At 44.4% G+C, this 21,663-nt stretch overlaps 1 protein-coding gene across 3 annotated transcripts in view; it reads right to left on the reverse strand.

Annotated features, from left to right (window-relative positions):
- The window catches only part of COPS3 (COP9 signalosome subunit 3), a 34,904-nt gene extending 13,756 nt beyond the window's left edge, over window positions 1-21,148 (reverse strand). Inside the window, exons 1-7 of one of the 3 annotated variants that reach the window (XM_034942321.3) lie at window positions 20,421-21,148; window positions 15,389-15,518; window positions 10,216-10,328; window positions 10,078-10,127; window positions 7,208-7,300; window positions 4,133-4,312; window positions 1,299-1,439 (exon numbers count right to left, since the gene is read on the reverse strand). In XM_034942321.3, the coding sequence (XP_034798212.2) occupies window positions 1,299-1,439; window positions 4,133-4,312; window positions 7,208-7,300; window positions 10,078-10,127; window positions 10,216-10,328; window positions 15,389-15,518; window positions 20,421-20,475 (762 nt within the window). In that variant the 5' untranslated portion in view covers window positions 20,476-21,148. Of the gene's footprint in view, window positions 1-1,298; window positions 1,440-4,132; window positions 4,313-7,207; window positions 7,369-10,077; window positions 10,128-10,215; window positions 10,329-15,388; window positions 15,519-20,420 lie in introns of those variants that run through there. The other 2 variants (XM_034942324.3, XM_063599183.1) reach the window with 2 other exon arrangements.
- Window positions 21,149-21,663: the final 515 nt, after the last annotated feature.

The raw sequence follows: 21,663 nt of genomic DNA on the forward strand, positions 1-21,663 counted from the left end.
TGATAGCACATGCCTGTAATCCCAGCTACTTGGGAGGCTGAGGCAAGAGAATCGCTTGAACCCAGGAGGTGGAGGTTGCAGTGAGCCAAGATCGTGCCACTGCACTCCAGCCTGGGCAACAAAGCAAAACTCCGTCTCAAAAAAAAAAAAAAAACCAAAAACAAACAAACAAACTTCAGAAGACTCAAATGTGTATAGGAAGCAAAAACACACTTACATACTATTTTTTAAGCAAGTATATCCCATATTGTCAGGTAACTACATACTGTTACCCTACAAATTATAATTTACCCAAAGCAAATGCCTGGTTTTTAAGACCAGGGATAGAAAGTCACTATGGAGTAATTGATTTTCCACAAAATTTTGTACTACAGACCAAGTAATAACACAGCAGGTGAAAACCCACTGAATTTAGTGAAGGCACACGTCTTCATCAGTGCTTCTGTTTTTCTACTGATAAATCATATAGAGAAGAAAGGAGTCAAAACATTCATCATTCCCAACTCTCCCTCTCTCTTTCTCACACCTCACCAGATGCAATAGGACAATCTGCTACTTCTGCTAGCAAGAAGGAAGACAGGGCCAGGCATGGTGACTCACGCCTGTAATCCCAGCACTTTGGGAGGCCGAGGCGGGTGGATCACGAGGTCAGGAGATCGAGACAATCCTGGCTAACACGGTGAAACCACATCTCCACTAAAAATACAAAAAATTAGCTGGGCATGGTGGCACACGCCTGTAGTCCCAGCTACTCGGGAGGCTAAGGCAGGAGAATCGCTTGAACCCGGGAGGCAGAGGTTGCAGTGAGCTGAGATCATGCCACTGCACTCCAGCTTTGGTGACAAGAGCAAAACTCCATTTCTAAATAAATAAATAAATAAAATGAAAAATATAACAAAACAAAATAAAGGCCAGGCTCAGTGGCACACACCTGTAATCCCAGCACTCTGGGAGGCAGACGCAGAAGGACTGCTTGAGGCCAGGAGTTCAACACCAACCTGGCCAACATAGCGAGACTCTGTCTCTAGGGAAAAAAAAAAAAAATCAACTGTTATAGGAGCTTAAACATCTATAGCTGTAAGTATCTAGAGCACAAGTTTGAAAACGGGTTCCTGAGAAATATTCCATCCCAATCAGGTAATGAGAATGTGTAGCAGACATTCAATAAATGTCTGCTCACCTGAAGCTGTTAGGAGAGCTAAATCAGTATAAAACGAAGTTACAGAACTGTATCATTGCAATTTCTTTATATACTCAACATGCTCACGTAAGAAATCAGTTTTATGTAAAAAACCTACCTTAATGAATCTACCCACAATTTGAGATGTATATTTTGGTAGCTGTTGTACTTTGCCAAGTAATATCAAAGACACTAAAATATACTTTTTATATGATTCCAACATGATATGACTGACCGCCATGGCAGGAGTAGTTATAGCCTAGGCAAGAGAAGAATGCTTGCTGTAAAGAGAACATACCACAGTAGCAAACAGCAATCAACCACATGTATCACATTAATTATAAGTCAATAATACTTTTTAAATGTCCCATTATTTTTATAACAGCCTTATTGAGATAGAATTCATTTTATTTTTATTTATGCATTTTTTAGAGACAGGGTCTCGCTCTGTCATCTAGGCTGGAGCGCAGTGATGTAATTATGGCTCACTGTACCCTCAAACTCCTTGGGTTCAAGCAATCTTCCTGCCTCAGCCTCCTCAGTACCTGGGACTATAGGCGTGGGCCACCATGCTTGACTAATTTTAAAATTTTTTGTAGAGGCCAGGCGCGGTGGCTTACGCCTGTAATCCCAGCACTTTGAGAGGCCGAGGTGGGTGGATCACGAGGTCAGGGGATCGAGACCAACCTGGCTAACACAGTGAAACCCCATCTCTACTAAAAATACAAAAAAATTAGCCGGGCGTGGTGGTGGGCACCTGTAGTCCCAGCTACTTGGGAGGCTGAGGCAGGAGAAGGGTGTGAACCCAGGAGGCGGAGCTTGCAGTGAGCTGAGATCGCGCCACTGCACTCCAGCCTGGGCGACAAAGCGAGACTCCGTCTCAAAAAAAAAAATTTTTTTTGTAGAGATGGAGTCTCACTATGTTGCTCAGGCTGACTCACTATGTTGCTCACTATGTTGTTCAGTCTTGTACTCCTGAGCTCAAGCAATCCTCCCACTTCAGCATCCCAAAGTGCTGGGATTACTGGCATGAGCCACCACGCCTGGCCACTTTCTTGTCTTTTTATTTTTGAGGACAAGTCTCTGTTACCCAGGCTGGAGTGCAGTGGCGCAATCCTGGCTCACTGCAACCTCCATCTCCTGGTTCAAGAGATTCTCCTGGCTGGGCGTGTTGGCTCATGCCTGTAATCCCAGCAATTTGGGAGGCCGAGGCGGGCGGATCACGACGTCAGGAGATCAAGACCATCCTGGCTAACACGGTGAAACCCCATCTCTACTAAAAATACAAAAAATTAGCCGGGTGTGGTGGCAGGCACCTGTAGTCCCAGCTAGTCACGAGGCTGAGGCAGGAGAATGGCGTGAACCTGGGAGGCGGAGCTTGCAGTGAGCCGAGATCGTGCCACTGCACTCCAGCCTGGGCGACAGAGCAAGACTCCATTTCAAAAAAAAAAAAAAAGAGATTCTCCTGCCTCAGTCTCCCGAGTAGCTGGGATTACAGGTGCCTGCTGCCAGGCCCAGCTAATTTTTGCATTTTTAGTAGAGACATTTTCACCATGTTGGCCAGGCTGGTCTTGAATTCCTGACCTCAGGCGATTTGCCTGCCTCGGCCTCCCAGTGTGCTGGGATAACAGGTGTGAGCCACCTCACCCAGCCTCTTGCCTTTTCTTTTTTTTTTTTTTGAGATGGAGTTTTGCTCTTGTTGCCCAAGCTGGAGTGCAATGGCATGATCTCGGCTCACTGCAACCTCCGCCTCTTGGGTTCAAGCAATTCTCCTGCTTCAGCCTCCTGAGTAGCTAGGATTACAGGCATGCACCACCATGCCCAGCTAAATTTTGTATTTTTAGTAGAGATGGGGTTTCTCCACGTTGGTCAGGCTGGTCTCGAACTCCCGACCTCAGGTGATCCGCCGGCCTCGGCCTCCCAAAGTGCTGGGATTACAGGCGTGAGCCACCACACTCGGACGCCTCTTACCTTTTTAACACCCACTCATCCTGATATTTCAAGATCAAGTTTGCTCATGAGTTACTATATTTGGCTACAGCAATGATAATGCATCCAGTGGCTACGAAGCGCATTTTTATAATTTTCCGAATGCGTAGTCTTAAAGAGAAGCCACCTTGAAGATTTAACCTGACTAGACACGTGCTTTAATGACACCATCTCTGCCTACTGGCAACTTATGGTGGCCCTCCTCAGGTCCCCTCAACAGGGCACATCAACCACTCATTGTGGTATGGTTCAGAGCCACGGATGTGTGTACATGTGTGCATGTGTATTATGTATTAGAATTCCAACTAAACCGAGCTCTCTGAAGGTTTTAAATATCCTTTATTACTTAATACATGCTATGAACTAAATAGGAACTTACGAACATCTAACTAATTTACCTTAAGTAAAGTGGTTTATTAATCAATATTGTGTATCTCTTTTTCAGAGTCTGAGTAAACCTCCAGAATATTCTACCAAATTGTGTACTATGTTTCATTACACAGACACAGAAAGGGTGGGAGGGACTTTTACTGTGTACTCCTTTCTACCCTTTAAATTTTGAATCAAGAGAATGTTTCACTGATTAGATAAAACTTAACAAAATACCACACATGGTTTTAGAGTAAGACACAACCAAGATCACTCAGTTCAATCTCTTCCTTATATGCAAAGGAAGCTATAAAGGTCAAGAGATGTCATAACTTATTCCAAATCAGATAAGGTACAAGTGCAAGCCTAGATTAGAACCCCCAGACAAGTGCTCTTCTATGCACTGGCGCTGCTCCTCAACTTAGGGATCAGGTTACCACTATTTACATGATCACAGAGAAGTAGTCTCTGAAAGGACCAACACCTGAAGCGGAGTCCCTGGGATCAGACCACTCTAGCCACAAACCTATGGGAGCACTTTTTTGATCACACAAGTTCAGAACAACCTCAGCTAATTTTTAGAGAGAAGATTACCTGTTCATAAAAGTAGAGAGCTCTTTCAAAGTTCTTCAGCCCAGTATAGATCATCCCTCCATAATAATAGTAACATAAAAAGTGCTTTGCATCATAGGCTCCATTCTCTTTACAGATATCCATCATATCCACGTCAAGATATGGAAGGGCAGGCTTAAAGCATTTTGCTAGCAAACAAAGCTGTGAACAAATTGATATTAAATCATCACTTTAATTTTACTTAGGCAGGTATTAGCAGAAGGAGAAAATTCATTGATTCCAGAAATTTCCAAATAATGTAATTGTGTTTTACATTTTATTGACTAAAATTATCTAAATGTCAACACATTTCATGTATCTGCTATCTGAAATGCTTAGGACCACAAGTGTTTCAAATTTTGGAATATTTGCAGAATACATACCAGTTAAGCATCCCTAATCTGAAAACCTGAAATCCAATTGCTCCAGTGAGCACTTTGAGTGCCAAGTTGGCATTCTAAAGATTTCAGATTTTGGAGCATTTTGGGTTTCAAATTTTCGGATTGGGTTTCAAATTTTCAGATTAGGAATAGTCAACCTGTACTCCATTTTCTTAGCCATTCAGAAAAAAACAGCATTACCTTTTTTTTTTTTTTGAAATGGAGTCTCACTCTGTCACACAGGCTGGAGTGCAGTGGCGTCATCTCAGCTCACTGCAACCTCCACCTCCCGGGTTCAAGTGATTCTCCTGCATTAGCCTCCCGAGTAGCTGGGATTACAGGCGTGCACCACCACACCCAGCTAATTTTTGTATTTTTAGTAGAGACAGGGTTTCACCACATTAGCCAGGCTGGTCTCGAACTCCTGACCTCAAGTGATCCGTCCACCTTGGCCTCCGAATGTGCTAGGATTACAGGCGTGAGACACCTCACCTGGGGGAGCATTTCTTTATAAAAAGCTAAACAGCTATAAGGCCAAGCATGCTATAGATGATTGAGAATAGAGAACTCTACAGACAAGACTCACTTATCTCTTAACCTATCCCTACCCATCTGATTAGAGGGAAAAAGAGTGTGTCCTCTTTCTTTACTGAACTAGTGGAATAGAAAGAGACCAGCATGGTGTGATACAAGTAGAAGTGGTTCCTTTAATTAATCCTTTAGGTAAATATAGGGAATTGTGCAACTCAAGAAAGCAAGCCCTTAGAACAGTTATCTAGCTAATGGAGACGCAGTGTAGACATGCGTACAAACTCACTGAGCTATACACTTTAGTATTTTACTGTCTGTATGTTGTACCTCAATCACAATTTTTTTAAAACATTAAAAAGCACATCTTCATATGAAACTAGAACATGTGTTTGAAATAATCCACATACCATGTTATTCTTGAAGGAAACAATGTAAATATCCCATGCAGACTTCTAAAACCATCGCATACTCATATTATAGAATACTCCGTACCTGTAGAGTACTGCTACAGAATCATCTCCAAGATATGTTAAATACAAAAAGCAAGCTACGTAAGAGTATGCATAGATTATTAAAATTTGTGTAAAAAATGAGAAAATATATATTCGTATTTGCTTTTATGTCCATAAAAAGTCTTTGGAAGGATACACGAGAAATAACTAACATAGTTTCCTTTGTAGAGAAGAAATAGATGGCTAGCAAACAGAATGGGAAGGAGACTTCATTATATACCTGCCCTTTTGCCTTCTGGACTTTGAACATCGCAAAATGAGATAAATAAATGAGGCCAGGCACGGTGGTTCACACCTGTAATCCCAGCACTTTGGGAGGCTGAGGTGGGCGGATCGCTTGAAGTCAGTAGTTCAAGACCAGCCTGACCAAAATGGTGAAACCCCATCTCTACTAAAAATACAAAAATTAGCCGGGTGTAGTGGTGCACGTCCACAATCCCAGCTACTCAGGAGGCTGAGGAAGGAGAATTGCTTGAACCTGGGAGGCAGAGCTTGCAGTGAGCCTAGATCATGCCACTGCACTCCAGCCTGGGCAACAGAGCAAGACTCCATCTCAAAAAAAAAAAAAAAAAAAAGATAAATGAATAACATTTTAAGGTGTAAGAAGTTAGCTATGTTAAGTCTCAGGTTCCACAATTTTTTTTTAGTAGAGATGGGATTTCTCCATGTTGGTCAGGCTGGTCTGGAACTCCGGACCTCAGGTGATCCACCCGCCTCAGCCTCCCAAAGTGTTGGGATTACAGGCGTGAACCACTGCACCTGGCAGGCTCCACAATTTTAAAAAAATGATTCGGGATTTTAAAAAAAGTTACAGGCCGGGCACAGTGGCTCACGCCTGTAATCCCAGCACTTTGGGAGGCTGAGGCGAGCGGATCACGACGTCAGGAGATTTGAGACCATTCTGGCTAACACAGTAAAACCCCGTGTCTACTAAAAATACAAAAAAATTAGCCAGGCGTGATAGCGGGTGCCTGTAGTCCCAGCTACTCGGGAGGCTGAGGCGGGAGAATGGCGTGAACCCAGGAGGCGGAGCTTGCAGTGAGATGAGATCGCGCCAGCCTGGGCGACAGAGCAAGACTCCGTCTCAAAAAAAAAAAAAAGTTACAACTAGGGCCGGGTGTGATGGCTCACACCTGTAATCCTAGCACTTTGGGAGGCTGAGGCGGGTGGATCATGAGGTCAGGAGTTCAACGCCAGCCTGGCCAACATGGTGAAACCCTGTTCTACTAAAAATACAAAAATTAGCTAGGCTTGGTGGTGGGTGCTTGTAGTCTCAGCTACGCGAGAGGCTGAGGCAGGAGAATTGCTTGAACCCGGGAGGCAGAGGTTGCAGTGAGCTGAGATTGTGCCACTGCACTCCAGCATGGGCGACAAAGCGAGACTGTCTCAAAAAAAAAAAAAAAGTTACAACTATTAATTACCCTATCTGTTCGACAAGCTTACTAGTTGAGCCCCATCCTACAGTTTGCATCCAGCACCCGCCTGAACGTAATAGATGTACCTACATATTCCAACTTCTATAACACATCACAATATCCGCCAACTTGCCTGCGTTTATCAAACCCAATGTTGAGCAAGCCCATAAACAACCTACACTTCTGACTTGGTGTGAATCACACACTTTGGTTGCTTACCTGGCAGAGATCAGCATGTATTGAGGTCAGCTGGTTTGTATTCATCTGCATCTTGTCTATGGCTTGCTTAAGGATGCCAATTCCTCGCAGGGGCTGTCAGAAATGACATCTCTTTCAGATAAGTTCTCAAAGATGGCAGCACATTGGATCTTATGTTGTCACTTATAAATAAAAAATAACACTAATTGATAGGTTCCTTTAAATAGCAATATGAGGTTTCCATACTCTTTCAGGAAATTTCTGTCCCATTTAAGTCAGAAAACTTTTCTTAAGCTGTTTCTTGGAATTTTTAGATAACTCAGCACCATTTTTTAAATCATAAAAAGCTTTTATTTTTACAATGAAGATCAATAATCAAAAACAGTATTACTTTCTCAACAGTTTATTATATTAACATCTAAACAAAAGAAAACTTTCCAAATCACTTATTATACAAGAGACAACAGCCTATGCTTAGGAAAATTACTTGTGGCTAAGGGTGTTGGCATTTTCCCATAGGGCAGTCTACCCCTTACCTGGTAGTAAATTACTACCAAAACTAACACCATAGATTTCAAAAGGACTGTTTCCTGCCCTGATTATAAATAACAAGACCAAGTGTCAAGTAAGGCATAATCAGTTTTTGGCAGACTAAAATATAGTCTCTTCCAAAATTGCTGGGCACGGTGGCTCACACCTGTAATCCCAGCATTTTGGGAGGCCAAGATGGGTGGATCATGAGGTCAGGAGATCAAGACCATCCTGGCCAACATGGCAAAACCCCATGTCTACTAAAAATACAAAAATTAGCCGGGCATGGTGGCATGCGCCTGTGGTCCCAGCTACTCAGGAGGCTGAGGCAGGAGAATCGCTTGAACCTGGGAGGCGGAGGTTGCAGTGAGCTGAGATCGCGCCACTGCACTCCAGCCTGGGCAACAGAGCAAGACCCCATCTCAAAAAAAAAAAAAAAAAATATATATATATATATATATGTGAAGAGACTAAAAATAGCTCAATAACTTACAGCTTTTTCAAAAACTCATGATTTTTCTTAACCATCTCTTTCAAACATGGTTATTTAGTACTACAAAATAACAACTGGTTCTATTTTCAGCCTCTTTCAAACCACTAATCTTAAATTTACTTTCAAATTAAAAAGAAACACCTGGCTGGGTGAAGTGGCTCACACCTGTAATCTCAGCCCTTTGGGAGGCTGAAGCAGGCGGATCACCAGAGGTCAGGAGTTCTAGAGGCTAGCCTGGCCAACATGACAAAACCTCACCTCTATTAAAAATACAAAAATCACTGGGAGGCCGAGGCAGGCGGATCGCCTGTGGTCAGGAGTTGGACACCAGCCTGGCAAACATGGTGAAACCCTGTCTCTACTAAAAATACAAAAATTAGCCAGGCATGGTGTCAGGCACCTGTAATCCCAGCTACTTGGGAGGCTGAGGCAGAAGAACTGCTTGAACCCAGGAGGCGGAAGTTGCAGTGAGCCGAGATCGCGCCATTGCACTCCAGCCTGGGTGACAGAGTGAGACTCTATCTCAAAAAACAAAACAAAACAAAAATCAGCTGGGAAAGGTGACATGCGCCTGTAGTCCCAGCTACTCAGGAGGCTGAGGCACGAGAATCGCCTGAAGCCGGAAGGTGGAGGTTGCAGTGAGCTGAGATCACACCACTGCACTTCAGCCTAGGCAACAGAATGAGACTCCATTTCAAAAAAATAAATAACTAAATAAATTTTTTAAAAATCCACATTATAAATTCTGTATTATAAAAGATAAAGAATGAAATAACTGTTCAGATTAAGGGACACTAAAGAAACAAAGCAGTCTAATGCAATCCATGGTCCACGGTTTTCTTTTGCTATATAATATATAGTACACTGTCCAAACAGCTAATGTCCTTTTATAGCAAAAGACAGTCCTTTTCACTGGGGGAAAATCTAAATGGGGTCTGTCAATTTGTTGATGCATTATATTAACGTTCATTTCTGGGCCGGGCGTGGTGGCTCACGCCTGTAATCCTGGCACTTTGGGAGGCCAAGGCGGGAGGATTGCCTGAGCTCAGGAGTTCGAGACCAGCCTGGCAACATGTTGAAACCCCGTCTCTACTAAAATACAAAAAATTAGCTGGGCGTGGCAGCATGCACCTGTAGTCCCCAGCTACTCAGGAGGCTGAGGCAGGAGAATTGCTTGAACCTGGGAGGTGGAGGTTGCAGTGACCAGAGATGGCGCCACTGCACTCCAGCCTAGGCATCAGAGCGAGACTCTGTCTCCAAAAAAAAAAAAAAAAAAAAAAACAGAGTTCATTTCTGGATGCTGACCATTACACTATACTATGTAAGAGAATGTCCTAATTTTTAGGCTTTACCCACTGAAGTATTTAGGGATAAAGAACAGCAATAGCATATGTGCAACTTACCCTACAATGGCTCAGAATAAAAGAGGAAGAGAAAAAAAAAAGAATAAGTGCGGTAAAATGTTAACATTTGGAAAATCTAGGTAAAATGTATGAGAATTTTTTATATTATTTTTGAAGCTTTTTGTAAGGCTAAAATAATGTCCTAATTAAAAGTTAAAAGAAAAAAATGTAACAGACAAAACCCAGCATGTTACAATATAAAGGGTACTGGCTTGGTAATTCCAACTACTTGGTAGTTCCAGCAGCAGCCTCCCTGAGGTGCCAAACCACCCTGTGCCCCCACCTCATTCAGGGGATGCGGGGACTGCCTGAGCTTACAGCAATGGCTTTGAGTGCTCTCAAGTGACCACAGATATCTAGGTGGTGGATGCTCAGTACTAACTGGAATCTTGATAAAGTAATTCATTGTGTAAGCTAGTTACATATTATAACAAAACTAGGAATACTTGAATAGTATTTCTTACCTGTTTTCTTTCCACAAGTGCATTTGTTAGCTGATGGCAAAGCCCAGCAACTAGATACAATAACAAAATATTCAAAATATAAATATAACCACAAGGGCAAAATATTTTCAATGGAGAATAAAATGTTATTTAGCTTACAAGTGTCTGTTGCATATCGAATGTGCTCCCCATTACAAGTACTGATGAAGAGCTGAACCTGTGAGAATAGCGTTTCGAAGTCAGGAACACTGGGCATAGAAAACTTCACAAACCTAGAATAAGGAGAAAAGAATCAAATTACCCTGATAGTTCATGGGATAAAATACAGAAACAATGTATGCAAGAAATCCATCCTGCCTCCAATACTCTGTAAAATTAAATGAGCAACAGTATTTTTTAGAATTAAGAACTAGGCCAAGACAGTGGCTCATGCCTGTAATCCAAGCACTTTGGGAGGCTGAGGCAGGAGGACTGCTTAAGGCCAGGAGTTTGAGACCAGTCTGAGCAACATGGTGAGACCCTGTCTCTACTACAAAAAATAAATTAGCCAGGCGTGGGGGTACATGCCTGTAGTTGCAGATACTTGGGAGGCTGAGGCTGGAGGATCACTTGTGCCTAGAAGGTTGAGGCTGCAGTGAGCTATGATCATGCCACTGCACTCCAGCCTGGGTGACAGAGCAAGATCCAGTCTCAAAAAACAAATAAATAAGAACTAGAATCCATGAGATTTTCCTGACCTGGTTATTTTGCACAATCACTATACAGAACGGACACAAATAAGGGTTAAGAAAAATATGTTTAGGCCTGGCGCAGTGGCTCACGCCTGTAATCCCAGCACCTTGGGAGGCCAAGGCGGGAGGATCACCTAAGGTCGGGAGTTTGAGACCAGCCTGATCAACATGGAAAAACCTCATCTCTACTAAAAATACAAAAAAATTAGCCGGGCGTGGTGGTGCATGCATGCCTGTAACCCCAGCTACTCGGGAGGCTGAGGAACTGCTTGAACCCGGGAGGCGGAAGTTGCAGTGAGCTGAGATGGTGCCACTGCACTCCAGCCTGGGCAACAAGAGCGAGACTGTCTCAAAAAAATATATATCTATATATATCTATATCTATCTATCTATATATATATATACATACACACATATGTTTAATATATATTAAATAATATATATTAAATAATAAACATGTATATATTAAACATATATATTTTTTTTAAATATATATATGTTTAATAAGGAACAACTTTCAAGATGAAAAATTCCACTAAATGAAGCCAAATAGGCTGGGCATGGTGGCTCAAGCCTGTAATCCCAGCACTACGGGAGGCCAAGGTGGGCAGATGGGCAGATCACAAGGTCAGGAGTTCGAGACCAGCCTAGCCAATATGGTGAAAACCCATGTCTGCTAAAAATACAAAAATTGGCCAGGCACGGTGGCTCACGCCTATAATCCCAGCACTTTGGGAGGCCAAGGCGGGTGGATCACCTGAGGTCAGGATTTCAAGACCAGCCTGACCAATCGGGTGAAACCCCATCTCTACAAAAAATAGAAAAATTAGCCGGGCGTGGTGGCGGGTGCCTGTAATCCCACCTATTTGGGAGGCTGAGACAGGAGAATTGCTTGAACCCAGGAGGCAGAGTTTGCAGTGAGCTGAGATCATGCCACTGCACTCCAGCCCAGGTGACAGAGTGAGACTCGTCTCAAAAAAAGAACTCCTTTATGTTTATACAAATCCTGAAAATTTGTTTTAAAAAATGGCCATCTCAATTGTGGGGACTATAGTTTGCATTTATCTGAATACTTTTATCCATGTAATCCATAGGAATGTCCACATTTTCTAAATTAAGAAGAAGTTCGGAAGAGTACTGCCACAGGGCATGGCAGAATACATTGAATGAAAATATCGGCTGGGCACAGTTGCTCATAATCCCAACACTTTGGGAGGCCAAGGTCGGAGGATCATTTGAGGCCAGGAGTTTGAGACCAGCCTAGGCAACATAATAAGGCCCTATCTCTGCAAAGAATAAAAATATTAGCTGGGTGTAGTGGTACATGCCTATAGTCCTAGCTTCTCAAGATGCTGAGGTGGGAGGATTGCTTGAGCCCAGAAGTTCAAGGCTTCAGTAAGCTACAATTAAGCCATTGCACTCCAGCCTACATGACAAAGTGAGACCTTTTCTCAAAAAAAGAAAAAGTATCAAAGATCCAAAGCAACATTGCTTAGAATTCCCTTCAAACAAATTTAAGCTATTTAAGACCAAATTAAATAGACCTTATTTTAATTGGGGTTCCTTGTAACCGTGTACTTGACAGTAGAATTCTTTTTCTCTTGATGTTATAGTATTATAAATTGGGATATTGTGGTTGTCATGACATTTGAAATGATATAAATAAACTGAGAAGAAATTGACTTAAAGTGAGAGTCTGGCTTCACTTACGCTGGGATTCCTGAGACAAAGGTATGTGTCCGGAGCAGAGTTTAGAGAAGAAGCTTTGTCAGAATGGAAGGATCTAGAGTTATGCTCTGCAGTATGGTGGCCACTAGCCATATGCAGCTATTTAAATTAAAATTAAAGATTCAGGTGCACTTGCCATGTTTCAAGTACTCAGTAGCCACATGTGGTCACATGTCCTTGTCTTAGCACAGGTTTGTAACATTTCCACCACTGCAGATAGTTCTATTGGACAGTGCTGGTAAGGATTTCTACTGTCTGTATTTTCTTATTTATATGAAAGAGCAGATGCTGGGCACAGTGGCTCACACCTGTAATCCTAGCACTTTGGGAGGCTCTGTTTGAGACCAGCCTGGGAAACATAGCAAGACCCCATCTCTACAGAAAAAAAAAGTGGCCAGGTATGGTGGCTTATGCCTGTAATCCCAGGACTTTGGGAGGCTGAGATGGGCAGATTGCTTGAGCTCAGGAGTTCAAGACCAGCCTGGGAAACGTGGTGAAACCCTGTCTTTACAAAAAAACACAAAAATTAGGCGGGCGTGGTGGTGTACACCTGTGGTCCTGGCTACTCAGGAGGCTGAGGTTGGAAGATCACTGGAGTCCATGAGATTGAAGCTGCAGTGAGCTGTGCTCATGCCACTGCACTCCTGACTGGGTGACAGAACAAGACCTTGTCCCCCCAAAAGAAAAAAAGTTAGCCGAGTGTGGTGGCACATGCCTGTGGTCCCAGCTACCCAGGAGGCTGAAGTGGGAGGACTGCTTGAGCCTGGGAGGTCGAGGCTACAGTGAGCTATGCTTGCACCACTGCACTTCAGCCTGAGTGACATCAAGACCCCATCTCAAGAAAGAACAGAGAGCATGCATGTTTTATACACACATAAACTCACATAAACATGAATATCAGGTGAGTAATGGACATGAAAGCATTTTGAAGGTATAAGGTGTTTACCGTTGTATATGTTAGATAAGGTATGGAAAGAACCCTGAGCTTCTGGCTGAGGACCCTGGTTTTGAATCTACATATTCTTCCAATTTTGAGTTGTGGGGCCCTGAGCTTCATATTTTTATTTATAAACTGGCAGTCGCAATGCCTCACTGACCTATTGTGAACCCCAAATGAAATTGTTTCTGACATGTCTTGATAATTACAAAGTGTAAATACAGATGTATGGTGACATTGTTAAGTCAAATAATATAGTATAGATGGAAGCAGATAAACCAAAAGATGTAGTAGAAATTATGATTAGATAATATCCATTTAGCTTTTCTTTTTTTTTTTTTTTGAGACAGAGTCTCACACTCTGTCACCCAGACTGGAGTGCAGTGGCATTGTCTCAGCTCACTGCAACCTCCGCCTCCCAGGTTCAAGCCATTCTCCTGCCTCAGCCTCCCGAGTAGCTGGGACTACAGGTGCATGCCACCACACCCGGCTAATTTTTGTATTTTTAGTAGAGACAGGGTCTCACTATGTTGGCCAGGCTGGTCTTGAACTCCTGAATTCGTGATCCACCCGCCTTGGCCTCCCAAAGTGCCGGGATTACAGATGTGAGCCACTGTGTCTGGCCTAATTTTTCTTGAAATTACATTTCAATCGTGCTTTTTTTTTTTTTAAAGAATTTGAAATTTACTTACAACCAATGCCTTAATAGTGCTAAGTTTACATGATTTCTCCCCTAAAACCTATCACCAGTGCCTCCTTGGAGTGTTTCTCATGGCAGTCTGAGTTACTTGGGAAGGATCACCTGAGTCCTCCCTCTTCTCACCACTCTACTCCTCTTGTCCTGCCCATCAGTTGTTCTGTCAGTGTTATTCTCAGATAGACCACACAGCTGGTGGCAGCATCTTTAACTTAAGCTGCTGCCCACCTCCAGCCAGCCCATAGCTCTCACTCTTGGCCCCCTTAGTATGTTCTCAAAGCAGGAAAAGCAACAACTGATTTTTTTTTTTTTTTTGAGAGAGTCTCCCTTTGTCGCCCAGGCTGGAGTGCAGTGGTGCAATCTTGGCTCACTGCAACCTCTGCCTTCCAGGCTCAAGCAATTCTCATGCCTCAGCCACCTGAGTAGCTGGGACTACAGGCATGCGCCACCACACCCGGCTAATTTTTTTATTAGTAGAGACAGGGTTTCACCGGTTGGCCAGGCAGGTCTGGAGCTCCTGGCCCCAAGTGATCCACCTGCCTCTGCCTCCCAAAATGTTGGGATTAGAGGCGGGAGCCACTGTGCCCAGCTGCAACAACTGATTTTATTTTTTTGAGACAGTCTCGCTCTGTCGCCCAGGCTACAGTACAGTGGCGCAATCTTGGCTCACTGCAACCTCTTTATGCCCGGATACATAAAAGAGTTTTTAAAAATGATAAAATTGAACAAAATATAACAAGCAATTATTAGCTGGAATCAATAAACTGTAACTGCTACAACTTTAGTTTTGCAAAAGAGCTCAATGTTATTTACAATGGTTTACTTTCTACACCAAAAAATAAATAAATAAATAAAAATAAAGCCAGGGCCAGGCGTGGTGGCTCACGCCTGTAATCCCAGCATTTTGGGAGGCCAAGGTGGGCGGATCAAGAGGTCAGGAGATCGAGATCATCCTGGCTAACATGGTGAAACCCTGTCTCTACTAAAAATACAAAAATTAGCTGGGGCGGGTGGCGAGTGCCTGTAGTCCCAGCTACTCAAGAGGCTGAGGCAAGAGAATGGAGTGAACCCGGGAGGCGGAGCTTGCAGTGTGCCAAGACTGTGCCACTGCACTCCAGCCTGGGTGACAGAGCGAAACTCCATCTCAAAAAATATAAATAAATAAATAAAAATAAAGCCAGAAAGTGCAGAGTGTTCCATTTTAACAAGCACAAAACTATAAAAGAAGATGCCCCTTACAAAACAGCAAGGACGCCCAAGGAGTGTTCTTGTACATCCAGAGCCCCGAGCACAGTGTCCAGATGGGATAAGTTCTTCGCAAGGAGTTCCCCACTCTTGTTGATCAGTTCACAAAGCTGTGTCATTTGCCCTGGAAAACAGGAACAACACTATTGCATTTCAGCTACAGCACTAACCAAACTGATGGAACTCTAACCACAACTTTGTACTTCAGAGCCTGAAGTTCCCAAAAATGATTCTTAATCTCCTTCACTTCGGATGAGGATCCAGAAGGACCAGAGGAGTGAAACAACCTGTCCGTGGTCTCAAAACGAATTAGAGATTACACTGGACCTCCCACTTCTCTCTGACCCTGAATGTTTCACCTTTTTCTCTATTCTGTTTTCTAGTCTCCCAAGCCAGAAATGCACATGTTACTATTAACAGCTCTCTGCATCCAAATGATTTAGTTTTACTTCCAAAGTCTCTCAGCTCCATTTCTTTCTCTCTCCCCTCTCTGCCCTAATTCAGATCCTCATCATTTTTTGTCTGGACTACATCTTTTTTTTTTTTTTTAAGATGGAGTTTCACTGTGTCGCCCAGGCTGGAGTGCAGTGGCGCAATCTCGGTTCACTACAACCTCCGCCCTCCAAGTTCAAGCAATTCTCCTGCCTCAGCCTCCCAAATAGCTGGGATTACAGGCGCCTGCCACTGCACCTGGCTAATTTTTTTGTATTTTTAGTAGAGACGGGGGTTTCACCTTCTTGGCCAGGCTGGTCTTGAACTCCTGACCTCATGATCCACCGCGCCCAGCCTACATCATAAATCTTCTAAATGGTCTGCCTACTGTGATCTTTCTCTCCTCCAACCCGCACTCCATATTAGTACTGTCTGTTCTATAAACTGTGCATTCAATCAAGTTATTCCAATGACTTTAAGAAGTGCAAACGCCTCAGCCTGAACTAAGGCCCTTCAATAACTGGTCCCTGCTACCTTTCCAGCCTTATCTCCTGCTACTTCCCCTCACACACCTACTCTTCGATCACAGCAAGCTCAGAAAATCAACATTCTATCTTCTCTCCTCTTTATGCTTCTACACATGCTGTTCTCTGTCCTTCTCCCCCACATCCTCTGCTACCTGACTGAGCCTCATCCAGCATTCAGCAATCAACTTGTGGCGTCTCTAGACCCTCATCTCAGCTCCCTTCCCCATGGCTAAGCTGGGTATCTGCCCTCTCTGCCTCGCATGGGACTGTAGTGGTTAGGTATTTCAGTAAACTCAGGTGGAGGGATTGTCCCTTTCTCCAGCTCTAGAATACATCACCTGCTTAGCAGTTCATCAAGCAGCTACTTGTTGAATTAATCTCCTAATTGATCTATTTTTCCCCTATACTGCAATACTATGTTTGTTTTGTTTTGTTTTTTGAGACAGGGTCTCATTCTGTCGCTCAGGCTGCAGTGCAGTGGTGTGATCACAGCTCAACGCAGCCTCCATCTCCTGGGCTCAAGCAATCCTCCCACCTTAGCCTCCCGAGTAGCTGGAACTACAGGTGTACGTCACCATGCCCATCTTATTTTTTAAGTTTTTTGCAGAGACAGGGGTCTCGCTATGTTGCCCAGTCTGGTCTCTAACTCCTGGGCTCAAGCAATCCTCCCACCTTGGCCTCCCAAAGTGCTGGGATTAGAGGCATGTGCCACCACACTCAGCCTGCAATGCTACATTTTAACAACTAAGGTACAGAATCTATTAATAATTAGGCCTCAGCCGGATGCTGTGGCTCACACCTGTAATCCCAGCACTTTGGGAGGATAAGGTGGGCAGATCTCTCGAGGTCAGGAGTTCAAGACCAGGCTGGCCAACATGGTGAAACCCTGTCTCCACTAAAAATACAAAAATTAGCTGGGTGTGGTGGCACACACCTGTAATCCCAGCTACTCGGGAGGCTGAGGTGGGAGAATCCTTTAACCTGGGACAATCCTTGAACCCGGGAGATGGAGGCTGCAGTGAGCTGAGATTGTGCCACTGTACTCCAGCCTGGGCAACAGAGCAAGACTCCGTTTCGGGGGAAAAAAAAAATTAGGCCTGAATTGGTACCTTTAAGTAGACCCATCAATTTTGACAATTACTGTCATGACAGATACCATGGTCACACTCTAGCTGTCTTTCTGGTAACAGTGAGGATATATTTAAGTCCATGGGCATTAACCTCAAGTTTCCAACTTCTCTATTTCTACAGAGCAACTGCATAATCTTTTCCTTACTAAAAGAATACAACATAGTATAATGCTTAAAATACAAGTGACCATAGCTAGGTACTTTTGATAATTTAACACTTTTCAATTTGATACATTTTACTGAAAGCAAAGGAAATGTATCATTATTATACATGCATTACAAAACAAGAATAAAACAGCTGTGATCTTATTAGGTGTCACCTCTTGAGATCACACAGATTTAACTGGGAAATACCAACTCATCATCATTGTATTACAGATCTCACTGGTAGGTATGAAGTAACTTCTAGTTGAATAATTTGCCTTTGTAAACCATTACTCTAAATATATTAACAATAATTTGTAACACCCAGAAATAAGCATTGCAATCCATTAGTTCTCTACTAGTTAACAATCAGTGCCCAGTTGAGACTGAAATAAAAGCTGGGTCACTATGAAATCACCAGATAATTAATTAGTGCAGGGCCAAGGGCAGAGTAAAAAAAAAAAGTTTAAGTGTCACAGAGTGCATTTGAAATCAGTGTAACCAGAGATGTGGCCAATAAAATTCTTTTTTTTCTTTTTTTTTTTTGAGACGGAGTCTTGCTCTGTCACCCAGACTGGAGGGCAGTGGCGCCATCTTGGCTCACTGCAAGCTCCACCTCCCAGGTTCATGCCATTCTCCTGCCTCAGCCTCCCGAGTAGCTGAGATTACAGGCGCCTGCCACCATGTCTGGCTAATTTTGCATTTTTAGTAGAGACAGGGTTTCGCCATGTTGGCCAGGCTGGTCTCGAACTCCTGACCTCAGATGATCCGCCCACCTCGGCCTCCCAAAGTGCTGGAATTACAGGAGTGAGCCACTGCGCCTGGCCTGAAACTCAAAGATTTCCTATCCAGTGAGTGTGAGACACAGTAGCCGACAGCAATGAAAGTTACCATATTTATCTCTGTCTAGCGGACTGTTCCTATAGCATCCTATAACCTGAAGACCACAACAGCCCTAGTTCTGTTTTGTAATTAAGAAAATTGGCCCAGGGAAATTAAGTGGCTCACGCAAGAAGTGACCGCGACAGGATTTCAACCTGAAGCTTCTAACTACACTACACCCCAGGAAGGAGAACACTAAGTATTTGTCGAATAAATTAACAAACCAGTGGTTCCTTTATTCATAGAAAAGGCAAGCCTGTGCCTTCCCTGTGAACCTAATTTCTATTAATAAAAAGGAAAAAGAGGAAGAATTCTTATTAAGTGCAGCTCCATATCAGATCATTTGTCTTACACCAGTGAGGTAAAAGCACCCCTCCATTTTTACAACGGAGATGCAAAAGACTCAGAGATTTAAGGTGATTTGTCCAAGGTCAAGCAGCTCCTAGAACTTTGCAATTAATGACGGTAACAATTATTTGCAGCTATATTTATTGCACCCCTTATGACAGGCACTGTTCCAACTGCTTTTACATGGTTTCTCTCATTGAATCTTCACAACTCCATATAAACTAGGGACTTATTTTGCAGACGAAGAAACTGAAGCACGGGATAGTTAAAAGGGCCTTCACAGCCAGCATCTAATCATTCGAATTTCAGGTTCAGAATTCGGTACATTCATACGCAATGAATGAACCAAACAACCTGGAAAGTGAGAGTAAAATCATCACAATTCTACCCCTAGAAATGGAGTCCTGGCCGCGCGCAGTGACTCACGCCTGTAATCCTAGCACTTTGGGAGGCCGAGGTGGGCGGATCACTTCAGGTGAGGAGTTCGAAACCAGCTTGGCCAACATGGTAAAAACCCCATCTCTATTAAAAATACGAAAAAATTAGCCGCGTGGGCTGGCCGCGGTGGCTCATACCTGTAATCCCAGCACTTTGGGAGGCCGAGGCCAGTGGATCACCTGAGGTCAAGGTTCGAGACCAGCCAGGCCAACATGGTGAAACCCTGTCTCTACTAAAAATACAAAAATTAGCCGGGCAGGCGCCTGTAATCCCAGCTACTCGGGAGGCTGAGACAGGAGAATCGCTTGAACCTCGGAGGCGAAGGTTGAGGTGAGCCGAGACCGCGCCACTGCACTCCAGCCTGGGAGACAGTGAGACTCCGTCTCAAAAAAAAAAAAAAAAAAAAAAAAAGCCGTGTGAGCTGGCGGGCGCCTGTAATCTCAGCTACTCGGGAGGCTGAGACAGGAGAATCGCTTGAAGCCGGGAGGCTGAGGTTGCAGTGAGCCGAGATCGCGCCACTGCACTCCAGCCTCGGCTAAAAAAAAAAAAGAAGAAATGGAGTCCTACGAGCGAGAGCTTCCGCAGCATTCTGTAGGACCAAAATAGGCGCACAGGTTCCCGAGCGTGCGCCGCCTGGCAGCGGAGGAGCTGGCAGAGGCGAGCCATAGAGCCAAGACACCCAGAACGTACTCGCCCCCCGCCCGCTCCCGGCGGCCTAGTCAGCAAGCGGCGGATCGGCGGCAAAGATGACACGGCGGTGCGCCAATCACCGAAGGCAAGAGAGACAGAAGGAACCAATAGTCGCCCGAGATGGCTCCTGGCGGAAGTCACGCCCCCAAACTGTCAAGCACAGCGCCCGGTGGAAGGGGCCCAGGCCTGGGGGAGGGGGCTGCCGGCGGCCCGAGGGAGGGGAGGCCGGCCGGCGAGGACAGCAGAGCGCGAGGGGGCTGCCTACACTCGGCCGCGCTCGATCCTACCCTGATCTAAACGCCGCAACCCCAAGCCCGGCCCCGGAGAAGAGTCTCAGGACTAAGAGGGCTGTTCCAGCCGTCCGTGCTGGCGCCTGGGGATCCAGGCCCGTTCCCGGTACCCGCCCATGCCCAGCCCGGCGGCCTAGGGCGTTACCTTGAGCTGAGAGCTGTCGGACACTGTTCACGAACTGCTCCAGGGCAGACGCCATGTTTTCCCCCGGGCGGCCCGAGCGGCGAAGGCAGCACGCGCGGGAAAAGGCTGCCGCTCTGGGAGGAGGGGCCGCGGCGATCCACCTGAGGGCCTCGCGAGCGGCGACGTCACTTCCGCTGGTTCAAGCACCGCGAGACTATACCTAGCTGCCCACCCGTTACTGTTTCCATGGAAACAGCCTGAATTCGCCGTAGCCGGAAATTAGTGTTCCATAGTCCCCTGCTTCTTTATTCACTGCACTTCTGAAATCCCTCCGCAGGTTAAATGGGGATAGTGGGCAAAAGAAGGAACGAAACTCATAATTAAGCAAGTATTTTCTGGTTCTGGATTTTGCTAGAGAGGCCCTGCGGTTTTCCACCTGGACAGAAACTTCAATGAAGCACAACTTCGTTGCCACGTCTCCCGTGAGGTTTTCCCCGTGATATTAGACTCTGGAGCCAAGCAGCCTGGGTTCAACTGCCTTTTCTACTACTTAGCAGCTGTGTGACGTTGAGCGAGTCACTTGACTGTCGTGTGCATTGTTTTCCCCATCTGTAAAATCTTAGTGTCCTTAACCACGTAAAACACTTAGGACAGTGCATATAGCACGTAGGGAGAACTATAGTTATTCATTCAAGGTGTACGTTGAATGAATCGATCCCTTCCCTGCAAAAAATAAATAAGTAACACCACACACAAAAAGAAAGTGAATTGATTTTTCCCATCTGGGATTGATGTCTCCCTCCTCCGTTTGTCGCCTAAAGCACTTTGTTCTTCTCATGTTGCACTTCTACTCTGTTACAGAAATGTGTCTCTATAGTCCATGTGATATCTGTAAACCAAAAATAAAAGTCTAAGCCCCCCAACTGACTGGTGGACCCTATCCGAAGCCAAGGACATTCCAATTTATCCTGAAAAACTAGTTCAGGCCATGATGGGAAGTGGTAGTCAGACATGCCTCACAAACACCAACACAGAGACCTTAAGACTGGTAGACTCCAGACTGATAAGAAATATTTACAATCTATTCTGTCTGAATAGCAGGCTACCTGGAAGCCTCATCTGCATGATAAAACCTTGGTCTCCACAACCCCTTATAATCATAACCCAGATATTTCTTTCTATTTACTTCCAGGTCTTTAGATAATAACTCTTTCAACCAATTACCAATCAAAAAATCTTTAAGTCTACCTATAAGGTAGAAGCC

This window comes from Pan paniscus, chromosome 19 (assembly GCF_029289425.2).
Source record: "Pan paniscus chromosome 19, NHGRI_mPanPan1-v2.0_pri, whole genome shotgun sequence".
NCBI lineage: Eukaryota > Metazoa > Chordata > Mammalia > Primates > Hominidae > Pan > Pan paniscus.